The sequence below is a fragment of the Brassica napus genome, chromosome C9 (assembly GCF_020379485.1).
Source record: "Brassica napus cultivar Da-Ae chromosome C9, Da-Ae, whole genome shotgun sequence".
Lineage (NCBI taxonomy): Eukaryota > Viridiplantae > Streptophyta > Magnoliopsida > Brassicales > Brassicaceae > Brassica > Brassica napus.
This window is the reverse complement of record NC_063452.1, coordinates 12751949-12773516: the sequence shown is the minus strand read 5'-3', so window position 1 is coordinate 12773516 and position 21568 is coordinate 12751949. Positions and strand designations below refer to the sequence as shown.

The following is a 21568-nucleotide window of genomic DNA, read 5'->3' as shown; positions in this document are numbered from 1 at the left end:
TTTTTTAAATTATAAATTACAAAAACTATTAAACATCACACAATTTTGTTATCAGTGATTCAATTTTTTTATAAAATGATACAAATGATCAAAAAACAATATAAGTAGAAAACAATTATTTAATAAATATTAATATTAAAAATATACTATATATGTTAATACTATTTAAATTTATTTATAGACCATATAAAATAAAAAGTGTTTGTTTAGATTAATAATTTGTTTATGTGTTCACATCAATTTGATAATATACGTAATAGTTACTGAATTTTAATATTTAATATATATTTATTATTTCATAATATGCAAGAGAATATATAATACGTAAAAAATAATTTATATATAATGTTCATATTGCGCAAGGCGCAGATTTTAACCTAGTTTAAACGTAAAAGCCAAACGTCACAATAAAAATGTAGAAAATGCAATTCAATAATTTTTCTATTATTATTTTCAAACCTAATATAAATATCATAGTATTTTTTGGCTTTGATAATAGTGTATAAGAATCATATTATTTTATTATTAGCTGTGTCTCTTCTATTCATTTAGAAATAAAAAAATAAAAAATTATGTTTAATTGTTTAGGCTAAATGATTAAGTATCTTTAATTTTAATATCGTTAGTATACTTAATTAATTTAATTAAATAAACACTTCGATTTTTCTATTCGGTTTAACTTAAAACCAAACCGAACCATTTGGGTTGACAAAATTTTTGACCAAATAGTTTGGGACATTACTTTTGTTTGGGTTCGGCTGGGTTGGTTCGGTTTGGTTCAGTTTGATTTTTTTGCCACCCCTAATTTACACTCTATAAAAATATTTTAAAATTAAAATGAGGATTTAAAAAAATAATGATGATGACTGATGAATATAAATATATGCTTACATTGATGTTGTCAAAAAAATGCTTACATTGCCAGTTATGTCTAATTGTATGTCAATGGGCCGAGATGTGTTTAGTCCACAAAAATTATAGCAGAAGTAGAAAAATAACTAAAGTGAAAAATTGTTTCAAGAGGCAAACAAAGTGGGACACTTGTAAGTTTTGAGTTGAATCTTCTCTCTGTCTCACCCTTTTGCGTGTGTGTATTATGTGTGTGGCCACTAATATAGTAAAAGCAGAGTGCGTTGGTAGGGAAGAGCAGAAACAGAGAGAGGGAAAGATCTTATCCATGGCGGCTATTGCTAGTCTCCAAGCAATTCATCTCAACTTCAGGAGACGTGGCAGTATCCGATGTGGGATCTCGGAGCCGAGCGGAGAGCCAGCTCCTATAGGGCAGAAGACTAGATACAACGATGGCTTAGCTGAGAGAGTGTTCATGGGACTGTTCGCGAAGAAGATTGACGGAGCGGAAGTACCGTTTAGTAACCGATAACGCGAAGGTAATGTTGAATTCTAAGAATACCCGTTAACTTAGCCTTCTTAATACCGTTGAATTCTAATAATGCCCGGAAATAAGGATTCAAGAGTTTGTTAACACCAAAGCTCTAAGTATATTAATCAATAATTCAAAAGTTGTGTCTCTTACAAATCAAGAGATCACTATATATATAAAATATAAAATCCTAAATCCTTAGGGATTAGAATCCTTAAGTCTTAATCCTAATCTTTTAAGGAAAACTAATGCTTATCCAAAATAACAAAAAGGAAAGCCAAATCATAGGGGAATAAGGATGTACGCTACATCACGTCTCCGCCGGTATGAAAGATTCGTCCACGAATCCAAAAAGGATGTCATCATCAGGCTCAAACTTCAACAGATGCTTGACATTAAAAACGTCTGCGGTACTGACATGCGGAGGTAGAGCCAGTCGGTATGCATTAGGACTGATCTTTTCAATGACTTCGACCGATCCTAACTTTCGTGGCTTCAACTTGTTGTACTGTCCAACCAGAAACCTTTCCTTAATAAGCACCGCCCAGACATACTCGCCAACCTAAAAATGGACCTCTCGCCGACGTTTATCCGCCGCACGTTTGTACTTTATAGTTGTGCCTTGCAAGTTGTCTTGAGCTTGAGTATGAACGCGGGAGATCTTATCAATCAGTTCCACCGCCCAACCATGAAATTCATCAGGCCGAGGAAGTGTTGACAACACCAGGGATGCCCTCGGAATGACACCATATATAACTTTGAAAGGGCTGAAACCCAAACTTCTATTATTCGCATGATTATGAGCGAACTCCGCTTGGCACAGGAGCGAGTCCCACGACCTTAGATTATCACCAACCAAGCATCGTAACATGTTTCCTAAGCTGCGATTGGTGAATTCGGTTTGTCCGTCGGTTTGGGGATGATACGCAGAGCTCATATTCAAACTTGTTTTTAACAACTTCCAGAGCGAACGCCAAAAATGCCCAATGAACCTTGAATCTCGATCAGACACTATAGACACAGGAAGACCGTGGAGCCGAAAGATTTCGCAAAAGAAGAGTTGAGCCACCTGCACAGCATCAGTTGTCTTTTTACAAGGAATAAAGTGCGCCATCTTGGAAAATCGATCGACCACGACAAAGATAGAATCATGACCACGTTGAGTAAGAGGAAACCCAAGAACGAAGTCCATACTGATATCAGTCCATGGCTGGGTCGGAATCGGTAAAGGCAGATAGAGGCCAGCATTCGAGGCGTTTCCTTTCCCTTGTTGACAAGTAACGCAACGACGTACAAATCGTTCAACGTCTCGGCGAAGTGTAGGCCAAAAATAAGAATCTGTGACCAGTTTTAGTGTGCGATCCCGGCCAATGTGGCCCTCACCATGAAGTTCCTTGATGATCTGTAGCCGCCAGCTACAATCCGGGACACATAAACGATTGTTGTTGAAGATGAAGCCATCGACCAAGGTGTACTCGGAGCGCATACCTCGCGCCACATCTTGTACGATCGGAGCAAAGAATGGGTCTGTCTCGTAAAGTTCTGCAAATCACTCCATTCTTAAAACTGAGGCGCGAAGTGTAGATACCAAAGCATGTCTGCGACTTAATGCATCCGCCACCTTATTAAGCTTGCCGGACTGATGTTTGATCACGAATGTGAACTGCTGCAGGTACGCTGTCCACGAGGCATGTCGAGACGAGATTTTATCTTGTGTCCCTAAATATTTCAATGCCACATGATCGGTGAATAGAATAAACTCCTTATGGGCCAGGTAATGGCGCCAATGCTTGATGGCCTGGATGATTGCGTAGAATTCTATATCGTAAGTGCTGTAACGGCTACGAGCACCAGCCAGTTTCTCACTATAATACGCAACCGGACGACCATGTTGACTTAAAACAGCACCGATGCCCAATTTTGAAGCATCACAATGAAGCTCGAAAGGTGCTTCAAAGTATGGGAGGACTAAGATCGGAGCCGAAGTGAGTTTTCCTTTGATAAGAGTGAAATCCCGTGCTGCGTCATCTGTCCAAAAGAACAAACCACCCTTCATGCAATCGGTTATTGGAGCCATAATGGCGCTGAAGTTGTGGACGAAACGCCGGTAAAACGAAGCCAGACCGTGAAAACTTCTAACCTCCGAGATTTTCGTTGGTGTAGGCCACGATGCGACTACTTCAACCTTCTGCGGGTCGACCCGGAGACCGCTTGCAGAGACGACATAGCTGAGGAAGAGGACCTCGGATGCACCAAACTCGCACTTCTGTTTAACAATAAACAACTTTTCCTTACGCAGAGACAGCAACACATCACGAAGATGAGAGAGATGGCCGTTCATTGTTGTACTAGAGATCAGGATATCGTCGAAGTAGATGACGACAAAGCGGCCAATAAAGGGGCGAAGAGCCTGGTTCATGGCTCTCATAAACGTGCTTGGCGCGTTAGATAACCCAAACGGCATTACTAACCACTCAAATAAACCTTCACGAGTTTTAAAAGCGATTTTCCACTCGTCGCCCGGGCGAATACGAATCTGGTGATAACCACTCTTAAGATCTAATTTTGTGAAGATAGAGGCTTTTCCGATCTGATCAAGGAGATCATCAAGCCATGGTATGAGAAACCGGTAACGTGTTGTAATCTTGTTGATCGCTCGGCTGTCAACACACATGCGCCACAACCGGTCTTTCTTGGAGATGAGCAGTGCTGGTACTACGCACGGACTGAGGCTCTCTCGAACATAACCCTTAATCAGTAAGTCTTCAGCTTGGCATCGAAGTTCTTCATGCTCTTCTGGGCTCATGCGATAGTGCGCTCGGTTGGGTAAGACTGCATTCGGAACTAGGTCTATGTGATGTTGAATATCTCTGAGTGGAGGTAGCCCCGCTGGTAACTCCTCTGGGAACATGTCCTCAAACTCGGTGAGAATCGGACTAAACTCAGGTGGACAAGGCGGTAGCTGTGCAGGCGTTGGAGGGATTGATACCAAAGCAAATAATGGCCTTGCTTCTTGTAACTCCTGTTCGAACTGGGATCTCGAAATAATCATCAAATTTTGTTTTGATGAAGATGCCGGGGTAGTGATGTTGATCGTGTTATTAGCGTCCGGAGAAGGAAGAAGAGTGATCTTACGTCCCTGGAATAGAAACGAATGTGTGTTCGTTTTTCCATTATGGATAACTTCTCGATCATATTGCCACGGCCGTCCTAGAATAATGTGAGACACATCCATGGTGGCGATATCACAGTAAAGCTCATCTTTGTAGAAGGCTCCGATCGAAAGAGAAACCAGGGCGCATTGAGAGACATATACCTCGGCTCCGGTTTGCATCCAAAGGAGTCGGTAAGGGTGTGGGTGAGCCTCCGGTTTGAGAGAGAGTTTGCGTACCGCTTCCTCTGAAACCATGTTCGCTGAACATCCTGAATCAATAACGAAGCGGCATACTTTTCCTTTGATCGTGCAAGTAGAGCTGAATAATGATGTCCGTTGCCATGCTTCGCTTGTTTTTGGAGCAAAACAATTTCTTCGTATCATGAGGAAAGTACCTGTGTCACCCGCGACTTGTTCTTCTTCCATATCATCGAACTGTTCTTCATCTTCGTCATAGATAGTATCACCTATGAATTCTTTATCAGTGGCAAGTAACCCTCTTCGGCCCCGATTCGGGCAAGCTGTCTGAATATGTCCCCGTTCTCCACACGTGAAACACCTGAGAGCATTAGGTCGTGCTGGTCGCGCGTCCGTTTGTTCGTCAGTGTGGTTCGTGGTTTTGGATCCTGAAGATGTTGTTGCTGTCTGAGTATTCACAGACTTGGTGTCCTCCGCTGTAGTTGTGTTGCGAGATTTGGAGTTACCAGACCATTGGTTTGCGCTGAGGCGAGTTTTCTGTTCGACGAGTAACGCCCGTTGGCGCGCTTCTGAAACAGAACACGGATCGAACTGATGAAGCATATTCTGTAGCTGTGGTTGTAGTCCTGCAATGAAACGAGCTACCAACTGATCTTCAGAATCATGAATATCGACTCTTGTCAACATCTGGTAGAATTCGTTAGCGTAATCCTCAACGGAGCGTGATCCTTGTCGTATATTGTGAAATTTCTGAAACAGAAGACGCTCAAAGTTGTAAGGAATGAATGATTTTCGCATATGTTTCTTTAACATGTCCCATGACGTGATTTTTTTTTTCCTCGTCGTGTACGTGACAGTTTAAGTTGATTCCACCACGACGCGGCATGTCCACGAAAACGTATTGAGATGAGAGGCACCCTCTTCTGTTCTGGAACGTCTTTGAATTCAATAAATTCATCGACGGTCACAAACCAATCAAGTAGCTCCTCTGGTTGTGATCCTCCTTTAGGAATATCAATTTTAATCCCCGAAGTTCAACGAGGATCGTCATTGTTCTGGCGTTGCTGATGGTGATGTTGCTGTTGATGACGATTTTGATCTCCAAAAGGGTTTTCAATGTCGCCGTCTTCATGTTCTTCAAACACTGGGTTGTTGTTGCGACGTTGCCGCTGGGGTGCTGGCGCAAGTGGAGCGTTTGCTGTTAATGCGGCCTGAACTCCGGCTTGAACTCCTGGCTGAATGAATTCAGCCAAGGTTCTGCGGATTTCATCATGAAAGTTCTCTTGAAAATCTTCCAAGAATTGTTGAAAGTGTGTCCAGTCGTTAGCTGGTTCTTTGCCTGGTCGAGGAGCCATCACAAGATCGAAAACAAACGATAAGAATCAAAAGTTCCAAGTTTCTGATACCAATTGACGGAGCGGAAGTACCGTCTAGTAACCGATAACGCGAAGGTAACATTGAATTCTAAGAATACCCGTTAACTTAGCCTTCTTAATACCGTTGAATTCTAAGAATGCCCGGAAATAAGGATTCAAGAGTTTGTTAACACCAAAGCTCTAAGTATATTAATCAATAATTCAAAAGTTGTGTCTCTTACAAATCAAGAGATCACTATATATATAAAACATAAAATCCTAAATCCTTAGGGATTAGAATCTTAAGTCTTAATCCTAATCTTTTAAGGAAAACTAATGCTTATCCAAAATAACAAAAAGGAAAGCCAAATCATAGGGGAATAAGGATGTACGCTACATCAAAGATGGAAAAGTTTGGTGGCTCAAAGAAGAAGAATGAGATGAAGGAGAAAGGGTTTTGGGACTACGACTACGAGAGCTTCGTTGAGGTTTCAAAGAGGGTGATGCAAGGAAGATCTAGGACGCAGCAGCAAGAGGTTGTGAGGGAGGTTCTTCTCTCCATGCTTCCTCCTGGCGCTCCTGAACAGTTTAGAAAACTGTTTCCACCTACGAAATGGGCAGCAGAGTTTAATGCAGCTCTTACAGTGCCTTTCTTTCACTGGTTGGTTGGTCTTTCTCAGGTCATAGAAGTGGAAGTGAATGGGGTGAAACAGAGAAGTGGCGTTCGTATAAAGAAATGCAGGTAGCAATTAAGTTCAAATTGTTTTTGACTATTACTACTTGTTGTGGACATAGGCACGGCAACTGAAACATTGGTGTATGATTTCCAAAATTTTAAAACCTAATATACATAAACATAAAGCCTCAAAAATTTTATTTATATTTTTACTAAATTATTCGTAGCTCCCAAAATCGTTCACATACTTGCTACTTCTATTAATATTGAAGGTATCTGGAGAACAGTGGGTGTGTAGGAATGTGTGTGAATATGTGCAAGATCCCAACACAAGATTTCTTCACCAATGAGTTTGGCCTCCCACTCACCATGAACCCGAGTAAGTAATCTCCTTCTCACCATATAATCTCTTCTTCCTCAACATAATTGCCCATTCTCTTCATTTTCTGTTGTAGATTTTGATGATATGAGTTGCGAGATGATATACGGCCAAGCGCCTCCTGCCTTTGAGGATGATCCAGCCACCAAACAACCTTGTCTAGCATATATATGTACGTCTTGCAAAGTCTCAGACTGAATTAGATGTAGCTAGTATGCAATTTAAACTAACACATGATGATGTTGCCTACCTGCATGCAGGTTCTATGTCCAATCCAAGCTCGCCAGTCTGCCCTAAACTACAAGCATGAACGGCATTTGACCAGCCAGATGTGTTTTTTTCCAAGAGATATACATTACATACTTTTTTATAAACATATACAGATAAAAGTCAACAATGTAAAGAGTCTTGATACTAGTTAGTATTCTTTGTTACTATTCTAGTTGAGTTGTGAAAGTTTATGATACACATACACTTGAGCGTATACCTCTCTCTCCACTTTTCCGTGAAGCGTATTTCTGATTTAATTCCTATAGCTAGGGTGTACAAAACTGAACAGGTGAAACATTAATATTTGAATGGGCCACACCTAAGAGTACAAACAGAATGAAAAGAGTGTGATTGGGAGGTGATTCATTGAAAGCACATGGAAGTTGGTTGGCCCAACAAACAATCACAGACATTGAACTGTTATTGTTAGTTACCTAAAGAGTAAGACAGCCTTTGTTTCTGCCCAATTTTCTTACTCTCTAAAGATAGCAGCTAACTTTGAGGTCAAGAGAGAGAGAGAGAGAAAGACTCGAGAAAGAATGATTAGAGCTGATAAACATGTGATGAGTCTTTCAGCTTTACAACACACTTCCATCTTCTAAAGTGATAATAGATTAACCCAACTTTCTATTTCCTTTTTTCCTTTATACTGAATACATTGTTTAAAAATAAAAGACATCTCACCACCTCCTTTTACAGCTAAAGCTTAGATATGAAGATGGAGAGGAGTCATGAAACGATGATGACCAGAATCCCCACTTCAGATCCTCACAATACCACCACTTCAGATATAATGGACTCCGTATGGAAACTTTATGACAACCCTTACTACTGTTGCTCACAGTCTCAAGAGCATCAACACCAACGCAAGTCTTTTATTTGGGATCTGAATTTCATAAGAGTCTTCATGGAATCTGAACTAGAGAAAGCTAGAGCCGAGATCAAGGGGATGAAGGCAGAGCTGGACTACGAGAGAAAAGCTCGAAGACGGGCAGAGCTGATGAACATGAGGCTGGCCAAAGATGTGGAGGATGAGAGAAAGGGTAGAGAAGCTGAGGAGATGCAATACAAGCGGCTCTTAAAGGAGAGTTCATCTGAGAAAGCAGAGATGGTTAGGATGAGACAAGAAGTTGAGGAAGAGAGACAGATGCATAGGTTGGCAGATGTTCTGAGGGAAGAGAGAGTTCAGATGAAGCTGTCGGATGCAAGGCTTTTCTTGGAGGAGAAGCTATCTGAGTTAGAGGAGTCTAATAAAGAAAGAGACAAGGAGAGGAACATGATCATGAAAACAAAGATACTGGATAGAGCGAGTAGTACACCTGCGAGTGGGAGGTGTGAGAATCCGCACATAAAGAGAGGGATCAAAGGGTTTGTGGAGTTCCCTAGAGTTATGAGAGCAATAAGATCAAAAAGTGAGAAATGGGGTTCGAAGATCGAGTGTCAAAAGGTTCAGCTCAAGACTCTTCTCAGACAAAAGACCACTCCAAGATGTGCTTCTATTCACTCATCTGCTTGATACTGTAAAGGCCTATATTCCCTCTCATTTGTATCTGAATAATCAACATCTAAGCTGGAAGCTGTACTGTCAAGGACACTCTTTGTTTGTACTAATATTCAGTGGATTTTGCAACATGAAGCTAACTAGACTTTGATTTTTTTTTTGTTTCATTTCCTCCATTATTCATTTGACTTCAAATATTAATACTTACCATTTGAAATGTAAAGCATATGTTTATAGTCTAATTAGCTTCATGTTGGGAATCAATTTAGCAAATACTGAAAAATTTGAACTTGCTTCAGTGGTTTTGGTATTGAATGATGCAGTGAATTAGAGAGACAATTGTTCTCCTTCAAAAGTAAACCAATGAGATTTCTAATCTGATCTTTTAGAGAACCAACGAATGAATAAACAAATGCATTTCTTGATCCTTCTTACATGAATGATTGTTGCTGTTTCTCTGTATGTTTTGATACATACATCTGAAATGTTATTTGCCTATTCAGGGCCGGTCATGAGATTTTAAGCCATAAACAATTTAGTGCTGGATATATGGAGAAAGAAAATGCCCTCAACTTGTGCAGGTACACATATCACTGGATTAGACCTCTTGTTTTGGTGAAGAAAATGAAATGGGAGTGAGAACATGAAACTGTTTATCAAGTAAATCAATGATAATACTTAGGTTTCTTCATACTTTGTGAACTAATGAAGCGATCCTTCTACATATTCATATACAGGAGGGAGCTCATCAGTAATCTCACAAGGGGATGCAGGAGTGACATACCTCCAAGCGTTGGTGCTAAAATCGAAAACTTCACATGTAGTTGTAACATCGTCAAACTCTTGAGAGTTATATAGCCAAACTGGTTTGTAGGTGCCACTGAATCAATCTTTACCGAATCCATGCGAAGATAATGGGTGTATACCCGATCTAGTCAAAGAAAAATGGTAGGAAGAGGGAGACATACCTTGTTGAAATTTGGATGGGGGAGAGTTCAATGCCATATAGTAGTTGGATTGATCACAATACACCAGAAGGACATCCTCTGAGATTTTGGGGCCATAACTATTTTGTAGGAACTTTAATATCTTTTACATAAATTTAGAGATCAATATATCTATATAAACTAGATAAGTAATCCGTGTGATATCGCACGGAAACTCATTTTATAAAAATAAAGATGTCATAATTTATAAAGTAACCTTTTACAAAATCAGTATATATATTTTTTTAAAAATAATAAGAAGAAGAAACCATTGCAAACTTACATTTATGACAATATATTATTTCATAAATTTGTTATTCAAGATGCAAAGATTTTTTTTTAAAACATGTTATAGTTTTCATAAATTCACGTGGGAACTCATTTTATATAAATAAATATAATACACTATAACTTATATTTTTATATATACTTCTTAATTTTAATTTTCTTTCGAATATTAACTTCTTTACTTTACTTTTGAAAAAAAAATTCATGTCAAAACGTAGAAAATTTAAAGATCTATATAAAATTACCTCTTAAAAAATTAGGGGCCAGGATCGGCACATCCCAGTGATGCAAGAGGCATACTAGATCATCAAAACTACTGGAACAAACAAAACGCTCCTTAATAGGTAACTTGACTTGGGTAACTGATGATGATAATGTTATGTTTTTAGTATGATCAATCTCCAGCCTCCGCATAACAGATTTCTAACGACAGCTCAACTGTCTTTCTTGGAAATTCTTGGATTGTATTGTGGATCTCCATTGCTTGAATACTTGTTTGAATCTTATCACTGGAACCCTCTCATGCTGAAGCAGGCCCGGGTTTGACCCCATATATATGATACATTAGTATGGAACCTATTATTTATTTAAACATTTTAGGGCCTAATTATTCAATGTTGTTATTTGTTAACATATCAATATGTTATGTGTTAATATGTTCGATAAGTTAATAAGGTGATGGACCATCTCTAGATAAAAGACAACTAAGTTTTATATAGCCTTTCGTGTTATTTAATATGAGTGGATTAAAAGGAATATAATAATTTAACATAAAGATTGTCTTCAATGTTATCGATTAAAAGAGATAGATCAAAGATCAAAGCATTTGATTATGAAAGTTTGATAGATGATTTTGTAGGAAAAAATGTAAAAAACTAATATTTAAGAATTGATAAAAAAATTTACTAGTTTTAAAGATATTGTAATTTTTAATCATAAATTTGATTTTTTTATCGACAATTTTTTATGTATTATCTAAAGGCCTCATTTTTATATTTCGTATTGGACCATGAATATCTTAGAACCGGCACTGTGCTGAAGCCATATGAGGAATATGAGACGTGTGCTAAATGCTTCCAAAGATTAGTCTGCAATTCTTGTTTGTCAAAATTTCTGGAGCAGCCTGAGTAAAATACATTTTGAATCAAATCATTCCTAGTAAACAGAATTACTAATGGTATAATATGTACATTTTTCTTAAAACAAAAAGATATATAAATATGATAGTTAGATTTACTATAAACTAAAATCGTATCTTTTTTTTATTTGAGTTCTTCTAATCAATTATATAAAAACACTAGAAATAACGTAAACAAATTTTAACATGGGAGCCTGAGTAGTATGTTCTGTTTTTCCAGGACATGATTGTTCTTTACATATTTTTAACCAAACATCTTATGCTCATTGTAACTTATTTATCGATTCTTTATAATTCAACTGGCGCACGAGGGTGGACGTGGAACCATGAGGATGGGCAAATTGCTTGGAAAGATTTGTTTAGGTCTTATAAAAAGTCGAAATACAAATATATTAAAGCTAAAGAATGATTCATCATTCATACTTTTTTTACTGCACTTACGCTTTCTAGTCAAAGTGGGTCACCCACAACAAGTATTCGAAGACATCTACATTAATTAAGAATTTTTTACAGCTAGAGACACTTTCTCACGTTCCAATTACACTACAAGACACTTATCACTTGAGACACACTTTTCTTTGTCAAAAAGACTCTTATGACCTTAAACTAAAGAGGATATCTCTCCTCTTCTTATTTCTTTTTTTTTCTACTTTATGTTTTCATTTACTTTTATCTCAAATTTTAAAATATATTAAACAAAAATAACAGTCATTATAAACTATATATAAAATTCTCTATCTTTTAAGATCCATTTTCATATATATATATTATGAAAATATTAATGTGTAAACAAAACTAAATGTGGACGTGGACACAAAGCGTGGATAACAAAATTATAAATTAGTTGTGGACACGTATATCTTAACAGAATTATAAATTAATTATAAACTAGTTGTGGACATGGACAACATTCCTTCGATTCCATTCATCATCTCAGGATCTAAATTCAACTGTAATCAAATTTGCATTCATCCACATCATAACAAAGTGCAGATCCCTTAGTTCAAAAATTTCTGACATGCAAGATCTATTACTCTCCGACAGAAGGTAAACGCTTCTTCGATTTTTCTTTCCGCTCATACTCACAATATCATCTCTTTCTCATCTTGATTGAAGTTTAATTACAGATAATTTATCAATTGGGCTGAAGAAGCCAAGTGCTCGTGTTGGAGACGACGAACCCACTGCTTTACTCTCGTTGGTGGCGGTACTAAATCTAAGGAGAAAGCCGTTCAAATAGTTGGTTAGTGGGATTTTTAGTAAAATAAAAATTTCAATATTATCTTTTGTAATGAATCTCAGAAGGTCCATACGGGAGAGAAGAATAAAAAAATAGTGGAATTTCTATGCAAATCAATGGTATTCCTTAGAAGTTCTTTGCAGTGACAACCAATTGTATCAAAAACATATGTATTGGCTTTGTATCATTCCACAACTTGTCCTATCAAAACAAAAACAAAGAAGTTAGATATGGACAAAAAAAAAATCTTTTGGTGAGGGTTTTGATAACAGAGTCTGTGTCCATGTTTTGTGGTATAATTTTAGTAACATGAATCCATGTCCACGTATTGTTGTATAGTTTTATGGAATCAAACAGAGAGTTTGTCCACGTTATCTACTATAAACACATTAACATCGCATGTCCACATATTACTCATCATTCATCCACACATCACCCGTCCACAAATCACCCAACCACGCATCACCCGTCCACAAATCATTCATCTACATATTACTTGAGTGTCCACAAGTGTCGTAATCATTAAGGGCAAAATTGTCCATAATTTGTCGCTGACCCACAACAAAATGTGTCACATGTAAGAAGTGTCTTTAGATGTAATAGAAAGTCAAAAAGTGCCCCTTAGTGTAATCAACTCATTAATTAAATGACTTTTTTTTTTGTAAAACATTTAATTAAATGACTTCTCCCACTTTAATTAGAAAATTCAGTGTATTCGTTAAAAAATGTTAAGAAAAGCTATCTCATACATATACAGTAATATGTACAAATTATCATATTAAATTTTATCAAGTTGTAAAACTATCATCAATTGTAACATATATTTTTAAACAACATATTCAGAATAAATAATCAAGGGCTATGCTAGAAAGCTTCGTATCACCACACAAAGTTTAGTTGAAATATCTTCATAATGGGAATGGTGGAGAAGAATACATGATCTAAAATTTAGTTAGTTTATTTTTTTCAAATAGCATGTTAAGTTTACCTTTTACGATTTAGTTGAAATATCTTCATAATGGGAATGGTATTGTTGTAATTTAAAATTATAGTTAAACTTTGCTATTTATTTCAACATAGTTTTTCTCAAGAGATTGTTTTTATTTTTGTGGTAAACCGAAAGCAAGAAATGATTAGAAGCGTGTGGGCTCGTATAAGTAAGAAATAAATAAGCACACGCATAGACAATGCCACGTGGCGACAGCATAAGAGATTCCAAAGTTTCCAACACGTTACACATGGGAAGCTTCTCCTCGTTGGTACGCTCTCTGCCATCTTATTAAAAACTCTTTGGAGAAAATTGTTCAAAGTATAAGGGCATCTTCAATCTCATTCTATTTTTCTCTCTAAAATAGAGTTTAAAATAAAAATGTTCTAATAGTACTCTATTTTCTACTCTATAATAGTGTAAACTTATTTTTTACTCTATATATAGAGTAGTTTTTTTTATTTTTTGTTTATCACTCTATTTTTCATTTTGAAATAGAATACTATTGGAGCAACATCCAACTCTGTTATAGAGTTACTCTATTTTAGAGAAAAAAATAAAGTAAACCATCGGAGATAGTCTAATTAAAAAACACAAAATTTTAAAACGTCAATAACAGTTCCTTGATTTTTTGAGTGAAGAGCATATAGCCTCCATTGTTGATTATTCACAAATCTCTGATCTATTCACCTGATCTCATAGCTTATGTCTTTCGGAAGGAGATAGCTTCATGGGTCTATTAATTGAGAATGGTTATGCAAACTTAAGGATTAGCTTCTTGATACATTTAAAATTCTTATTTTTTTGAATAAAATGTTACATTTGATTAAAAAAATACAGTTTTACATCAAATCTAACATGAGATCTTAACTATTTTTGTTTTGGCATCAGAGGCCTAAAGAAACTCAATGTGACAGAGGAGAAGGTTGTATTGCTCCCAGCCACTCTTGGAGAGCAGTATGAAATCTTTGATCTCTCTGTTGGTAGATTGACAGGAGACGATTGCGAACAAGTCTGTTAATAATCTGGTAAAGAGTCATAGGTGAACGTGGTCTTCCCCATGCTTGAGCGCATTTCTTTCTTTCCAAATCATGCCTGAAAAACATATCGGATCGGAAAGAAACGGATCGTGGGCACTTGGGCAGTTTAGTATCAGGTAGGCGGTCTACAATTTCCCCCACTCTGGAGTATATTCTTCTTCCATTAGAAAAGCCATCAACTTGTGCCACACTTCTGAAGAGTAGATGCATGAGAAGAAGAGGTCGTTCCGGGTTAGAATACCCATTAAAATACCATCAACTTGTGCCACATTTAAAACTCTTTTAATGTCATTTAAATCTTGTAGTGGGAAATGGCTTAGAATTTCTCTTTTTTTTTATTAACAAAAACCTAACAAATAAACCATACCCTCTAAAAAAAAACTATGGTTTTGTACCTTGGAAGTTTTTTTAGTTTTTGTGACAAGTTTGAATAAAATAGGAAATATTTTTAAATAACACATTTATTAATCGGTTAACAAAATCCGGTTTTGTTTTGATCAAGACTATCAATAAAAGTTAGATGACAAAATTTTTATTAATGAGTAAATATATTTTCATTCAATAACAGGAAAAAATTCTACACATTGATATTAATTCAAAATTTTAATTTCCTTTTTTCCGAATAGATGATACAAATTTGAAAAATTCGAAAAAAAAAGAACAACTAATCTATGCTATTGTTCCCTTGGTACAGAATCAAATTTTCCACTTTTTGACTTTCACTAGCCTTTTTGTAACTAAAAATTCATACCATTATATTTACCGTGCAAAAAAATTAAGAAAAATATAAAACATGAAGTAGTCAAGCATGTTCATATATGAAAAATATTTTTGGATTCAAAAATAAATTGGAATAGTAAGTTCAAAAATGGGCTAAAAGTGTTAGAATATCAGATCTACCATCTACGGAGACTTAGAAAATGCAGTCTAGATAAGACACAATGATCTACCATACGTAGAATGCGCAATACACCAAAAACACAGTGATGTACCATACGTAGAATGTGCAATACACCGAAAACATATCTATCTAGTGTGGAAGAATAACAAATCTACAATTCCTTCTTTGTTCTGTATTTTTGGTAGATCACATGACATACTAAATATTCTCATATCTGTCTTGACAGAACATACATTCTACGCGGTTTTCTTTTATCTATAAACTCAGTATTCCCTATCTACGAGTTCATCTCTTTTCTAACATTGGTAGAATGTAAGTTCTACTAGATTTTTAAACAAAATCCAAAAATTTAGGAAAAAGACAGTTACAGAATATTTCCTAAATCTATTAAAATGTTTTTTTGGTTTCCTTTTAAAATATTGTTCCCTAAATTTGAGTCTTTTTCATTGGACGACGGGATCCATGGTTGATGATTGGTTGAAATGACGTTAAGCTTGGTTTGTGCCCGTGATGCCAATTATAAAGACTAATAATATCATTTCCCAATTGGTTAGCAGGTCGAAAAGTTCACATAACTGATCTCTAGATTAAGATTCGAATTGTTGTATTAGTGGCTTACGATTGATGAAAATCCAGATGGTTCTGTCAAAGAAATAGTTCTTGATGGGATTGTATCTTCACATTAAGGAGACACCAGTCTCTAAAGAAGCAGTGGGAAGAGTTGGGAAGCTGCTCCACGGTTATTAACAGGCATCGATATCTCTTAACAGCATTGCTTCTTTTGGCATTCCTCTGCACCGTTTATCTTTACATTGCTGTTACTTTAGGTGCTAGGCACTCCTCCTGTTATGGCTTGACTGGGAACAACAAGGCTATCTTTCAAAGCCATCTCTAAAGGGAAACTCAAATTGTTTTAATAAATTGTTCTTGTACTACTGCGTTCTTTTTTCCGTTTATTGATTCAGTGGTTCTATAATGCCATTTGTGTGTGCTAATAGTTTCTTGCGTCTAGATATACTAAGTTTGTGTTAACAGAATTTATAAGCACCAAGCCTGTCTAGCTCCAGTTGGTAGAGCTCAATGCTCTTAACCTTGTGGTTGTCGGTTCGAGTCCCCATGGTGGGCGTATTATTTTTTAAGTCAGTTGCTCTGGTAACTCCGATGTGTGAAAACTCCCATTTTATATGGTAAAGACGGTGGTGGGCTTTTTATCATTTACGTTTACCAAAACATAGTTGAATTTAAAGTCTGCAGATTGTTGACTTTAGAATTTTGCAATTCTCAAACGCTTGATTCACTGTGTGGGAAATCAATTAACTTTTGTTCAAGCCAACGATAACAATGCCCTATTGTTGCCTCTCAATCTACCTAGCAATCAAATAAAAAAAAAACACAAAACTCATTCTGCAGATCCAGACACATCAATCTTTTCTAGGCTACCTTCAAATTCTTGTGTTTCCTGAGCAAAACCATCAAACTCAATGAGAGAATCTGTCCAACAATGCAGCCTCCTATAGCTCCATAACACACACATATAGGCCTCTCCTGTTAAAAAGAATAATTGGTATAAGCATACCAAGCTCTCAGATGTAGTTCCAGAGAAAGATATATTACCTGCCACGGCCTTTCCCAGTCGAGTCGCATAGGCTAAGCTCCAAACCATCCTCGAACAATTTCTGCATATGCTGGAATAACAATAATATATTATGTATTTCCACTTGGTCTAAAAGAAGAAGAAAATACGTTACAGAAATATATAACCTACTTTATCGAAGCGAATGTACGATGCCAATCAGTTCACGATGCACCAAAAACTGCAGTTGCTGGTTTGAACTATGAAATTAAAAATTATTAGAGACAATCAAAGGATTGTTCCAACAATAAACTTGAATCAATTTGAGTTTCTAAGCCATTCAGTATTTTACTAATACATGCACATCAACAAAATCTTTTTAAAAAATCATACTCGAAAAGGGGATCTCAAAACCTAACCTTCAATTTTGGGGAAAAAAGAACCGAGATGAAAATCGAACATCTACGTTCTTAATCAGATATGAAAGCTTCGTCAGCCTCGTGCCAACGCCGATTTACGCTGTTAGAGAAAACAAGGTCTCTTAGGGTTCATAGAGAAAATAAGGTTAGAAAAACAAAGGAGGAGGAAACAAAAAAATACCACAGATGAAGGAGAAAGGAAAAAGGAAATATGGCACACAACTTAGAGTTCGCAGGCGAACCAAGATGCGCCGGAGAGAACACGTTGACGGCGTACACTGGAATCGTCGACCTTCCATAGAGAAGCGTTGGAGACAGTTGGATTTTGGAATTTTTAAACTTTATTTACATTTATTATACCATATTATAACTCTATTTAATTATTATTTATGTTTTTACATTTTAATTATTTTTGTAAATCTAATTACGAAGGACCAAATTGGGTTTTCCTTATAATTTGTACTGAGGGGACATGGATTAGTAAAATTATTCTAAGGGGACAATAGGTTAGTTCTTTTGTTTTTTTTTCCCAAATTTCCCAACAAATTTCGTCTTCTTCTTTCACTAGCCTGTAAATTGTAATCACTATCTTTTTTATATAATCCATAAAACAAATACTAAAAAAATATATAACAATTTAAAGAGATAGAAAAATAACTGTCCTAAAATGATTCAACAAGAAGTTCAGAAACTTCACTAGATTCAGACCAAAGCTTATGATTAAACGCCACTTGAAGATCATCAGGTATAAACTGTGTACGACACAGTGGACATGTTATCTGATTATAATCCATCATCCAACGGTCCAAACATCCTTTATGGAATATATGCCTGCAATTCGTCAGCCGTCGGATCTCATCGTGGTTCTCGAAGTCGTAGAGACACACCGCACAACATTCGGACTCGGGTAGGTTTAGATCCGAGAATCTGACAACGGGCAAGATATCTCCAGCTAGAAGCGCTGCTGAAAACAAGTGAGAGTCTTGGTGGCTTGAGGTTGGTGGTGGCTCGGGCCATGAAGATGAAACCGGTTCGGGTTCTAGGAAATCGGGTAAACCAATGAGCCAGAAAATAGTGGAGATTAGTTTTCGGATCAGACCTAAGAAAGAGAGTAAATGAAGGAAGATTCTTGGGAGAAGGAGCTCGGAGTAGCCCACCGGAAAACCCATTGACTCGTCGTCAGAGAGAAAAATGGTAACAAGTAAAGATAATATACAGGAGAGAGAGAGAGAGAGAGAGTTTTGGATTGTGAGTAAAAGATCAAGAGGGTGGGGTTTATATATAGTTGAGTGTGTATATATGTATATATCAATATTAGAAGTGCTTAGTTAATTAATTATTACTTTGTTAATTTAGTAGTCAATAATTTGCTTTTATTTTGCGTGTTGTTCTTTTTTATTTAATTATATTTTGCTTGATGAAGGATATAACGAGGAATGTGGTGATGATGTTTCTTTAGGTTATAAAATAATATATGACTAATTATTGACTTGTGTTTTGCTCATATTTATAGTAACAGTTCTTTTCTTCTACATGCCATATATTATATAAGTTTTGTGATGTGCATTCTTTTATCACCGGTTTCATATTGAACCGGTTTCATCTTCATGGCCCGAGCCACCACCAACCTCACGCGGCATGCTCCTCCATTACTTTTAGATTTCAATATATCAGGTTTATAAGGCTTAAAAAAAATTTCATAACCATTTAATTCTATTCGATAAATTTGTTAAATGGGGTTGTTATGTTAATCACGTAACAAATTTATGGAATAGAATTAAATGGTTATGAATTTTTTTTTAAGCCTTATAAACCTGATATATTGAAATCTAAAAATAATGGAGCATGCCGCGTGACTACTGAAATTTGGCTATTTTCAATGTTCTTCTCAGAGAACTATTAAAGTATTTAATGTAAATCCGGAAACATGCCAGATAATTGAGGTAAAGGCAGATCGTCGGGTTCGTTTAATTCCAATTTCTCTAACCTTTATTGGAATATGTTTTTGGTTACCATCAAATTAAGTTTTTTTTTTTTTTATCAACGACATTACATACTCATATTACTCTGTGAACCACACTGGTAAATCTTAATCCATGTGAACTACAAAAGACGTTTCCTTCCTATCGCTGCGTGCTAAGCTATCCGTCATCTTGTTCTGCGTTTTTGGTACATAGATAATTTCTACTCGGAAAAAACTCTCTTTCAGGCTGTTTATATCTTCCAAATAACTTGCAAACTCTGGTCATTCTTCTGGTTCTGAAAACATTTTCACCAATTGAAAACAATCCGTTGCGAATTAAGTTTTTTATTGTAGGAATATAGCTTCATTCGAAAAAAGTATCCATGAAAATAGGGTCTTCTCACATCCATTAAAATTGCAAAACATAAAGAATCAACATTAGAATGTATTCTATATATAAAGTTGTACCAGAAAATCTGATTTATTGGATAGCACAATGATAATATACAATTCTTGATGAACTTTGCATTAAAAACCAAATCAGTATATTTATTTATTTTCACATGACTAGTTGAGATATCATCAATCCACATATTTGTCATTTCTTGTTTGAATCTTCACTTATTGACTTCTAATAGGTATTATTATGACATAAAATTAACTACGTAGAAAGACTTTTGTAGCTCCTCGAGTTTGATTTTGATTCCGTTTGATATACGTCTAGAATACAATATTGATTAACCAACCAAGAATATTTGGGGATCTATTTTAGAGAGGGGGTCATATGGGTATCTGACTAATATGTACGAAAGAGCCAAAGCAGCACTGACCCACCTCACACCTTCTCCATCTTCTCCTCCAACATTTCACATTCCCCTATTTAACACTTTTTGTTGCAAGTATATATACATTAACATGTATATAACTTTACCAATATTTCATTGGATAAATTTTCCCAATTAATTAAGCTTTTATGTTTAGTCAACATTTTAAAAATGTACTTTGGAAAATTTGAGTTCACCACATGTTTAAAGGTATGAGCAATACCGGCCCTGGCCACAAGCAGGGGAAGCATGGGCTTCCGGCCGCCACAAAATTAAATATTTTAACGGCCACAAAATTACCAAATGCGACTGTAGTCTAGCGGTCTTGAGATTAATGGCTCTTGTCAGAGGTCATGGGTAACGTCCCAGTAACACTTACATTTAATTTTGGCCTTTATTTTATTTTGGCTTCTAACCTTCAGACTTGTAGGACCGGCGCCGGGTATGAGAGTACAAAAATCATCAGACTCTTGTCTCCCACATACATTTAAGCAGATCAAGATTACAACACAATCATGTGAATATTATATAGAAAGATGAGTTTATAGAATAATTAAAAAGTGTCTACTATATTAATTTCACTGTCAGTTCTTGGCGTTATTAGATATATATTAACAGAAAGGCCAGCTGAACTCAGCAAAGATTAATTCCTTCGGTCTGGACAATTAATTTAACAACCAAATTCGTTTAAGAAAGTTAAGGGGGAAATAACGTTTCTTTTAAGTTATTAAAGAGAGAAACATTCTAATTTGAATTATTTAGGTAATTTGGTTAATATTACAAAAGAGTTTTGTTCAAAAAGTTAAGATAATTACATATTTACATCCAAGGTTCTGTTTGGATTTAGTTTGTCAAACCGTTCAGATGTCTATAAAGATTTAACGATCTTTGATGCGTGGGCGTGAAAATTTGACCCATTTTAAGCATAGTTTCTTTTGTTTACCTCTTCTTTTTTCAATTCAAATGAAAATATCAAAACTTTAAATTTGGGAAATTAGATAAATTACAACGTAGTTTTTACATTCAAACTTGTTGGAATTAAGCTTCGGGCCCTTTATAGATCGGACTATGATCAAAACCCTAAGTACAAACTTCAAACTTTGAGCCAGGGAGTTTTTTTTTTTGAAACCCTTAACCAGCGTGCTACTGGCTAGTGAAATATACTCTTTATATATACTGGATTATGATCAAAACCCTAAGTTTCTCTCGTATGTATGTTACGTAAGTTCATAATAATCAATTAAAATATAATTTTAAAACCATAAATTACAGTATAATATTTGCAATAATCAGC

General features: G+C 36.0%; 2 protein-coding genes and 1 pseudogene across 9 annotated transcripts; 2 read left to right on the top strand and 1 right to left on the bottom strand.

Annotated features, from left to right (window-relative positions):
• Nucleotides 1-494: 494 nt before the first annotated feature.
• LOC106392203 (protein BRANCHLESS TRICHOME-like) lies at nt 495-9074 on the top strand. Of its 8 annotated transcripts, none has more exons than XR_007329325.1 (6): nt 1029-1388; nt 6465-6830; nt 7037-7143; nt 7220-7315; nt 7404-8016; nt 8113-9074. XR_007329325.1 is itself a non-coding variant. In XM_048770014.1 (5 exons), exon 5 carries the CDS (start codon nt 8126-8128, stop codon nt 8927-8929), a length of 804 nt encoding a protein of 267 aa, XP_048625971.1. In that variant the 5' UTR covers nt 495-1388; nt 6465-6830; nt 7037-7143; nt 7220-7315; nt 7404-8125; the 3' UTR covers nt 8930-9074. The 8 variants fall into 8 exon arrangements, 5 of the variants coding, with proteins under 5 accessions (XP_048625971.1, XP_048625970.1, XP_048625973.1 ...); XR_007329324.1 differs by having other exon boundaries at nt 6449-6830; XR_007329326.1 differs by lacking the exon at nt 1029-1388 and adding an exon at nt 5596-6184 and having other exon boundaries at nt 6449-6830.
• A 6903-nt stretch (nt 9075-15977) lies between these two features.
• LOC106394306 lies at nt 15978-16412 on the top strand (annotated as a pseudogene).
• A 1640-nt stretch (nt 16413-18052) lies between these two features.
• LOC106394654 (brassinosteroid-responsive RING protein 1-like) lies at nt 18053-18748 on the bottom strand. The gene has a single exon (XM_013835220.3). The coding sequence runs from the start codon at nt 18654-18656 to the stop codon at nt 18150-18152; it is 507 nt and encodes a 168-aa protein (XP_013690674.1). The 5' UTR covers nt 18657-18748; the 3' UTR covers nt 18053-18149.
• Between the last annotated feature and the right edge of the window lie 2820 nt (nt 18749-21568).

Coding starts and splice junctions, on each gene's coding strand:
- LOC106392203 (XM_048770016.1), top strand. CDS start 8,126: ATGAAGATGGAGAGGAGTCATGAAACGATGATGACCAGAATCCCCACT.
- LOC106394654 (XM_013835220.3), bottom strand. CDS start 18,656: ATGGGTTTTCCGGTGGGCTACTCCGAGCTCCTTCTCCCAAGAATCTTC.